The sequence below is a fragment of the Brassica napus genome, chromosome C7, assembly GCF_020379485.1.
Source record: "Brassica napus cultivar Da-Ae chromosome C7, Da-Ae, whole genome shotgun sequence".
NCBI lineage: Eukaryota > Viridiplantae > Streptophyta > Magnoliopsida > Brassicales > Brassicaceae > Brassica > Brassica napus.
Genome location: NC_063450.1, coordinates 46,657,142 through 46,666,333, shown reverse-complemented (window position 1 = coordinate 46,666,333; position 9,192 = coordinate 46,657,142). Strand labels below are relative to the sequence as shown.

Genomic DNA, 9,192 nt, shown 5'->3' with positions numbered 1-9,192 from the left:
AAGCCCACTCCGTTCGTCTATCCGTTACTCCTCTCCGCCGTCTATCTCTCTCACACACTTCTCCCTACACTCTCTCAGCTTCGCAAGCAGAGCTTTCTGATTCATCTCCACCATTTCCATTGTTTGTACTTGTGCTCATACTTCAGCTTAAGCTACAAGTGGATCAATGTAAGCTTTTCTTTTGATCGTTTTGATCCTTCTTACTTGTAATCACGCTTCTCGAACTAAACTTGTCTGCTTGCAGATGTCAATGACGGAAGAAACTAAGACGACGAAGCTTGAATCGGCGGGAGATTTGTCGGATGTTGAGAACGGCAACTGTAGCAGCAGCGGAAGTGGAGGCGATACTAAGAAGACTTGCGTTGATTGCGGAACAAACAAGACTCCTCTCTGGCGCGGTGGCCCTGCTGGTCCTAAAGTAAGATCATAATCCATATGATTTAAGTAGATCTAGTCAAGTGTAGGTTTGATCTTGTGTTCTTATGTCTGCTGCAAGTGTTTTATTTTTTTTTTGCTTTATTAGTGTTGATCATAAAGACAAAGAACATAGCTTGGTTGTTCAGAAAGTAGATCTTATGGGTAAAAAGGTTAAATCTTGTCTGAATCAAAGTTTTGTTTTTTTGTTGTTGCAGTCATTGTGTAATGCGTGTGGGATCAAGAGCAGGAAGAAGAGGCAAGCGGCTCATGGGATTAAACACGAGGATAATAATAATAAGATCAAGAACAACAAAAGTGGCAATGATCTCGCTCTCGATAATCAGACGGTGAAGAACGGAAATGGGGATTCGGGAAACGTCAAGAGCAAGATCAAGACAGTGACTGAGGATTGTAATAATAGCAAGAAGAGTGTGAAAGGCGCTAGCAGGTTTTTGGATTTTGGGTTTAAAGTACCGGTCATGAAGAGATCTGTGGTGGAGAAGAAGAGGGTATGGATGAAGATGGGTGAAGAGGAACGAGCAGCGGTACTTCTCATGGCTCTTTCTTGTGGTTAAAGAGTTTTAATTCTCGACTCTTTTTTTGCCGGAGTGGTTTAGGAAGACGATTAGGGAAAATAAGTTAGTAAGGAAATATTTATATGTGTAATCGGTGATCATGTCTGAAGACCAAACTAATGTTATGCCACTTACTAATTAATTGACTATTCGTTTTCACTCTTGTATTAGTTAAGAATTCAATCTTGTGTCGTTTTCTTTACAACTATGTGTTTTTTAGTTTTAAAATATGCTAATTACTATTGAGGAGAGAAAATTATGGTTTCGTTTGTCAGATGATTTACAACAATGTGAATCTGAAATTTTAAAACATTTGGGTTTTTTCAAAATTCTGTAAATTAATTCCAGCTGTTCCCCACTTATCTATCGTACATATACTTTCGCATACACGCTCTGTCGTAGCGCGTGATATATAAACGGGCCAGCTATGAAACAGCTCACGACTGTTATTGGGCTTTTTGTTGGTGAATAAGAAGAGTCGGTGATTGAGACAATACAATCATTTTCCTTCTATTATTATTTTTTTTTTTCATATCTCACTATCTGATTCTGAACATCATATTCGAACTCAAATCCAATCCAAGTGAATATTAAAAACACGTAATCCAACTGGATAATACATGATATCCAAAGACAGTCTAAATATAAAAACGTATTGTTTCTAATTAGTAGTCACTTATGTGTGTATACTGTATAGTATTTTATTTGTTACTCTCTCTTATTGATTTGTTACTAGTCCTCACAAATGGCCCCAACCAACCAAGCCAGTTCTTTAAAAGAAATAGAAAAAGGAAGTTAAGACTTGAATTCTGTGGATGTATTCATTGACCGGATCAATACCTTTATCTTTCTATTATTATGAAGCCACAACGCATAGAAAAACACATTTACACAAATGTTCATAAGACTTAAGAAAAAGACATTGCTAATCTGTGGTAAAAAAAAGACATTGCTAATCTGTAAGACTGAGGACAAAAATACAAAACACATTCGATGAAAAGCAAAGAATCTTGCAGTGTCTACTCTGATCAGACAGGAATATTATCGATGGAGTATCCTTCAAAATCAAACTCGCTATCTAACAATGGAAATCCTTCCTGCATTTTGATAAAACGGAGAATGGAGTTAAAGTTATAACCACAAGACAACAATATTCATATCATATCATGTCATGTCATAATAGTATAGAAAATGAAACCTGCTTGAGAAGTGCGCTCAGGAGATCTTCTTGATTACTATACTGCTCGTGAAACATTGTTGTTGCCTGAGGAGGACAAGTCACCGTCTCTGTCTTCACTCTAACCGAACCACCACCATTCATGTAAACCTGGTTCATAGGATTCACACTTCGGCTTTGTGGCTGCTGCTGGTTCTGTCCATGCTCAGCCACTAACTCTGCCTCCCGCTTTCTCTTATGAGTTGAAGACGAAGAGTAAGCTTCTGAAGTTGAAAAAGCAGCCGATGCTGTGTTGTCCTGATGAGAGTTGAAGACCATCCCCATATTCGGCGGATCCCACTCGTTCACTCTGTTGTTGTTGTGATGTTGCTGCTGGGGAAAGCTGTTCAATATGTCGTAGCTCGGGTTACAAAACGCTGCTGTAGCAGATGATGAACCGCCTTTTGTATCTGTCACAGACATCCCTGGTGCACTTGCCAAGGGGAAGCTGTTGTTGAAGACCGAGTGTGTAGCACCTGGTAACACTCTGCTGCTGTTTCTAACCACCACCGCATCATCGAGAAGGCTTCTTCTTGACAACATCGATTGTTGCTGCTGCATTGATGGATCGGCTACACGCATACCAGCCATTTGTTGCTGCTGCAAGCGCATGTGACCCGTTGGGACACCGTGAAGCAAGTTCACCTGCTTATTACCACTACCACCGTTCATCATCATCTGCCCATGTCCATCTCCGAATCTCGATTTCGAGTTTTGGAAGGTGAAGAAGCTTCTCTGATCTACTGACGTTATCCCCGGTTTAATGAGTGAAGAAGACCGACCAAGGCCAGCTTCTTGAAGCTGTGCGAGGCTCTGAGCTGGGAGCTGACCCGCAGTAGCTAGACCTTGAAGATCAAACCCATTCAACGGACCGTAGCTCGGATCTTGACCAGTCATAAACGAATGGTTCATGTTTCCTTGGTGCTGAGATACTCCTCCAAGCCGTTTTAGATATATCCTGTACTTCTGCATTTCCACAATGTCACCAACTCTTAGATGTTAGCATGAATCAACGAGGACAAAAATCTAATACTCCCACCTTTTCATAAAGTTACAATAAAAAAAATTGTTTTGAAATAATTTTTTTGTATTTTCAATGCATTTTTATCAACTAATAATGATTGATTGTAAACTTAAAAAAAAAAAATTAGTTGCATTTAATAAACTTTTATTGGTTTAGAATTATGAGAAATAGATAATTACAAAAAATCATACTTTTAATAATAAAATTTAATATGTTTTGTAATATGTGTGAAAAATCTAAAACATGCATTATTTTGAAACCGATGGAGTAGTATTCAGTCACAAATCTTTTACCTGAAGGTGACTGGCTACGTTTTCTCTCGTTAGCCCCTGTACATTCATCATCTCCAAGATCTTCTTAGGAACCGCTTCTGCATTGAATCAAAGATTAGACCAGAGATGCATAACCAAACAAGTGTTTTTTTTTTTTTGTTTACTTACTGTCAACACCGAGATGATTCACAGCAGCCACAAACTGTTGATGCAACTCAACAGACCAAACCACACGTGGTTTCTTCAAACTCGAAGTGTCCTCTTTATCATCCCCTTGCTCCTCTTCCTTGCGCCTCCTCAAGTTCCCTTCATTATTACCTGAAGACGAGTTGTTATCACCACCACCATCATCATCATCATCCCTCTGCTGTTGCTGCCTGTCTCCACCGGTCTCTTCAACACTTCCAGAATGTTCCGAGACGTTCCGCTTCTTCCGCACCACATGCTGCCATATATTCTTGAGAGCCTCGATGCGTACGGGTTTGATGAGGTAGTCTACTGCACCGTGGGTCACTCCTTTCAACACAACGCTCTTTGAATCGTCCGCAGACATCACTAGAAACATATTAAAAAACGAGATCAGATCTTGAAGAGAAGAAGAGATGTTTTAATTTAGGGGAGGGCTGTTAAAACGTTTACTGATGACAGGTAAGTCCATCTCTAGACCGACGTGTTCGAGGAGCTTGAAGCCGTTCATGTCAGGCATGTGGACGTCGCTGATTACAATATCGAAACCGTTCTTGTTCTTTCGAAGCAGAGTCAATGCGATCTCTGCTCTGTTACACTTTGTTACTGTAATAAAAACAGAAACAGAGTAAATCTTTGGTCAAATATCAAACACAAAAATAATAAAATTAATAAAAAATCAAAATACCAAAAATCAATATTCTGAAAATAAATCAATCAGAAGGATCTCTTGAAGATTAAACAGATCAAAAACTGATTTGAAACAGAACACATGAGCTTATGAATATATATACACTGAATCTAACAGTTACTTGGTGAACATTTCTAGTCAATTCAAATAGTGTTTTGGTGAAAGTTTGGAGTCAATTTCAAAGATATGTCTTCTATATTTGGCTTAAGTCAATTCACCGTATTAAAATCCACACACACAAAAAAGATTACCAATAAAATTTCGCAAATTTGACCAAGAATTCAGTTGAAGAACACGACCATGATGATGAGTGAACCTCTGAATACTTTTGAGATTAAAAAGTAAAAAAAAAAAAAAAGAAAAACAGAAATTTGAAAGCGTACCTCTGTATAGACAAGTCCTAAGCATCCTCTCTAAGATCATGAGACAAGTTGGGTCATCGTCCACGACCAGAACTCGTAGACCCGCTGGAAACGGGTCCGAGTTGGACGACCCACCTACTACACCCGGATTTAGCATCTCTCCTCCTCCAGTTGAGCGAAGAAAGATACACACAAAGTTTGAAACGAAGAAGAGAATATATTCCCAAGACAAAACAAAAATTTGAGAATTTTGCGGTAAAAAATGGAATAAAAAGTATTTTATTATGCTGGTGGGAAGGTGAGTTGATGAGATGTGAGAGTTGAAGAAGAAAGCATTAGCCTTTGTCTCTCCGCCGCTCAGCTTCAAGCTCTCGAGATTTCTCTCTGTTATTTCAGATTTTTTTTTTTATTACTCTGTTCTGATAACAATTTTTTAAATTTAAATCTGTAATATATGGAAAAGTTCATTCTCTCTCCCTCTCTCTCTATGAGATGCCCATCATGCCCTTTCTTTCTAACTGTTCTCCAGATATAGACCATGTACTTTTTCCAACTCTACTTTCATGTCCATTCTAAATACATATCATCTGATGAAAAATATTAACATAAATCCAAAACCGTCTGAAATCTTGTACTCCATCCAGTTCATCAAAAACAGTTCACCTTGATTATTTACAATTAGTTTGATTAGCTAAACCATACACAATTTTTCCATTAATTATTTATTGTATAAAAGTGGTAGAATTAACCTATGGTCTTATCCATAAAAAAAAATCTTACTTACTAATCACATAATTTTAGTTAAATAGTATTCTGAAAAATGTATAAATAATTTATTTTTACAACTGATTATTATTTATTTAACTTTAAAATTTCATTTATTTTAAAATTTAGTATTTTTATTTTTCATATTGCTATAGAAAATCTTGTATAAATATCCTTTACCTATTAATTATAACTGAATTTAAAATATCATTTTTAATTGTAAATATATTGCAGAAACTATTGTTTGTAGTATGGAGTAGGCCTGGGACGGATTGGGTATCCGGGCAATTTTAAGATATCCTGATCCGGATTTTTATCCGGCGGATCCATAATTTTACTATCCTTATCCGGATCCGGGGTTTGCCGATATCCGGGTGTCGGATATCCTTCTAAAAATTATAATATCCGGCGGATATCCGGATCCGGATTTGGATCCTTAAAATAAATAAAAAATAATATTAATATATATAAAATATTAACAATAATTTAAAAATAAAAATATATATAATGTTTTTAGTTATTTCTATGTATAATATTACAAAATTTACATAAAATTTATATATACTATTATAAAATTGAAAATATATTAAATAAAATTAGTTTTTATATATAGATATTACTATTTTTGAAATAGTTATTAATAAAATTTACGGATCCGGATTCGGCTTTGACGGATCCAACATTTTACTATCCGGATCAAGATTCGACCTCTCCGGATATCCGGATTTTCGGATCGGATCCGGATCGGATTACGGATCGAATCCGGATCTCGGATAAAAGTTTCAGACCTAGTTTGGAGATATGAATATACTTTAGTTTTCTAATTATGTTCTTTAATAATAGAAGGAAAATAAATATATATTTTGATGTATATCTTATATTCTTATGCAACACACATAGCACAGTTTGTTGTAAAAACAATCTAAGTATCTAGCGCAGCTGATAATTGGAACATATTAACATAGGCTGTTATTTGACCCAAAAAAAATTAACATAGGCTATTTTAGTAAGATAACGAAATATGTGGGGCTGATGTTATATTATTTTAGACTTTGGGGGCTTATAATAATTGGGTAAGAAGTGGGTCCAGAGAGTGCGTGGATCCAGCTCATACATGAAAACATAAACTTACTCATTATAAATTCAACCTTTTAACAAATTAATATAATTATCATCCTTCTCCAACATTGTTACTTTGTTGGAAAAAATAATATTTACTTTTATATATTTTTCTTGCATCGTCTTAATATTTTAAGAGTTTCAAAACTTATGTTTTAGCACAAATTTCTCAAACTTTGGAAAATAAATTAAATTAAATATTAAATAATTAATGGTAGATATTTATTAAAATATTCTGAATAATGATGCTCGAATGAATGAAAGACTTTACCAAACTCTAACTCTGAAAAGTTCAGTTCTATGTCCATTTCATCATAAACTTATATAAGCCATGCCATTTTTTTTTGTCATGCTTCTTTCTTGAGAGTCTATGACCTACATGTACCGTATTAATGGGCAAAATACCATATAATATATGCTTTCTTTTAGATAACACATAATAATACAAACAACGCACATTCAAGCATATGATTAAAAGGCAGCTCATCTTCTAACAACACTACATGTATATGCATATATGTTTGCGCTCGTTAATTATTCGTCAACAAAAATATTAAAATGGGCATAACCACTAAAACTGTCAATCGTCGTGCTGCAAAAAACTAAGATTAACATATACAAAAATATTAAAATGGAGTGTAAGAGAACAATTTTATTTTATAAAATATATAAAAAATAATGCACACTTAAACTTGTCTTGTTGTATTAGACATTGTTTAATCGTGTTAAAAAGCTGTATAATATGTATACTAGGATATTATTCTAACTTTTGTTGGGATCATATATCTTAAGATACATGCTGATGGTTAGGTGATCACATTTGTAAAACGTACGTGTCCAATAGTATTGGGTAAAGCGGCGGCAAGCCTGCAACGCACTTTGCTAAGTGATTTTGGTGGATCTCCTCGTCTGTTTGCTTTCCACTACGATGAACCCTTTTCTTTACCGCGAATACCAAATATGTAAAGTATTTAGTTACATTTTTGTATAAATTATCCAACCATATTGGAAACTTGGTAAGAAAATTGTATTCATGGAGGACAAATGTTTAGATTTATATAAAGCTTTTCAAAAATGATTATATAAGGTAATCAACAAAGATATTGTTTAGAACTTTTGAGTTTTGAGTTAAAAAAAAAAAAGAACTTTTGAGTTTAACCTTGTCACTTACTCTCGGGATTTTATATTTATATTATCCATGCATAACACATACACAAAATTATAATATTTAATTTATAACAGATGGCTTGAATAATTTGCATTAACACACATACAAAAGTTGTTAACTCTTATTTTGTCCACCCCTATCAAAATATGGAACAGATGAGATGTGATCTTATATATGTCAGAGATATTTTTTCCATCTTATCAAAAACTTCTATATCAATTCCAATCTCCTGGATTGGAGTAGCCATCTGAAGAGCTATAGCCTCTCTTCTCTCTGAAAACCTTCTTTACTCCAAACGTGTGTATGTTTGTGCTTGGTAACGTGGGCGTTATCTTTTTCTAACTATCTAATTATCTTTCTTTTTAGCATGGGCGTTAGAAATGTTCATAAAAAAACATAAGCGTTAGAAATCTTGCAAGAGAGAATTCTCGTTTAGTTTTTCTAGGATTGTCATAGATATGTTATTGTTTTATGAAAGTATACAACAAATCAGAAGTTGAAAGAAACGATATGGATCCGAAAATACATGTTTATTTTCTAGCAGTTGAATTGCGTACTCATTTGAAATTTAGCATCCACGAAGTTCCCCGTCAATCATCTCCCATGCCATCTTCCCTTCTCCCACAACATCATCTGATAAATCTCAAAAGTTCCTCCAAAACAATTTCATAGCATCTTTAATTATAATTTCTCTTCATTATATATCATAAGTTTCCAACAAATAAAATTTATTAAATTTCGTATAAAAAAACAAATAAAATTTATGATTTGAAAAATAGTTTATTTAGGTAATTGATAAATAGTTTTTGATGCAATTGTTTTTTTCGGTTATCGAGGACGTTGTTAAAAAAACTCGAAGTTAGTGACCACAAAATTGAAATAGTCGTTGTAGTGTCAATTTGAAGAGGAGCTTCCCCGTGCTGCAACGTGTCCATAGTAAGTTGATAAAGACTTTTTCAAACCATTACATTCACATGTGAATCCACCAGCCCCCTTCTTTAGCCAATTGAAACTATCTCTGACCTAACTTTTTCTTGATATTGACGTTTTGCATTATGGATCCCCAACTCCTCTATAAAGTCTTTAATTTTTGAGTAATTAATAAATGACGTTTGAGATGTCATGGTCTGTCCGAAGAAAAGGAGGCTGTACGTATGTGGTGGGTACGTGGTTATCAAATTCAAAAGAATGACAATTATTGTACGCAAACTCTACACAAGAAAGGAAACATACCATCTTTATAAAAACAAACAAAAAGAAGGGGGGAGCAAAAGTGTAAAAATGGAGAGAAAAATCAAAATATGATCTGCTCTCGTTGAGAGTCGAACTCAAGACCTCCCGCTTACTAAACGGGTGCTCTAACCAACTGAGCTACGAGAGCTTCTTGGATACAGTTA

General features: G+C 34.9%; 2 protein-coding genes and 1 non-coding gene across 4 annotated transcripts; 1 reads left to right on the top strand and 2 right to left on the bottom strand.

Moving 5' to 3' along the window:
- On the top strand, positions 1-1,175 carry LOC106407535 (GATA transcription factor 17). Its single transcript, XM_013848407.3, has 3 exons — positions 1-168; positions 245-418; positions 633-1,175. Exons 2-3 carry the CDS (start codon positions 245-247, stop codon positions 990-992), a joined length of 534 nt encoding a protein of 177 aa, XP_013703861.1. The 5' UTR covers positions 1-168; the 3' UTR covers positions 993-1,175.
- Positions 1,176-1,816: 641 nt separating this feature from the next.
- LOC106411444 (two-component response regulator ARR2) lies at positions 1,817-5,197 on the bottom strand. Of its 2 annotated transcripts, none has more exons than XM_013852208.3 (6): positions 4,765-5,197; positions 4,138-4,296; positions 3,673-4,059; positions 3,526-3,602; positions 2,191-3,174; positions 1,817-2,089 (listed from the first exon to the last, which is right to left on the bottom strand). In XM_013852208.3, exons 1-6 carry the CDS (start codon positions 4,898-4,900, stop codon positions 2,021-2,023), a joined length of 1,812 nt encoding a protein of 603 aa, XP_013707662.1. In that variant the 5' UTR covers positions 4,901-5,197; the 3' UTR covers positions 1,817-2,020. The 2 variants fall into 2 exon arrangements, with proteins under 2 accessions (XP_013707662.1, XP_013707663.1); XM_013852209.3 differs by having other exon boundaries at positions 4,144-4,296; positions 4,765-5,189.
- Positions 5,198-9,102: 3,905 nt separating this feature from the next.
- TRNAT-AGU lies at positions 9,103-9,176 on the bottom strand. The gene has a single exon. It is a non-coding gene; the product is annotated as a tRNA-Thr (tRNA).
- Between the last annotated feature and the right edge of the window lie 16 nt (positions 9,177-9,192).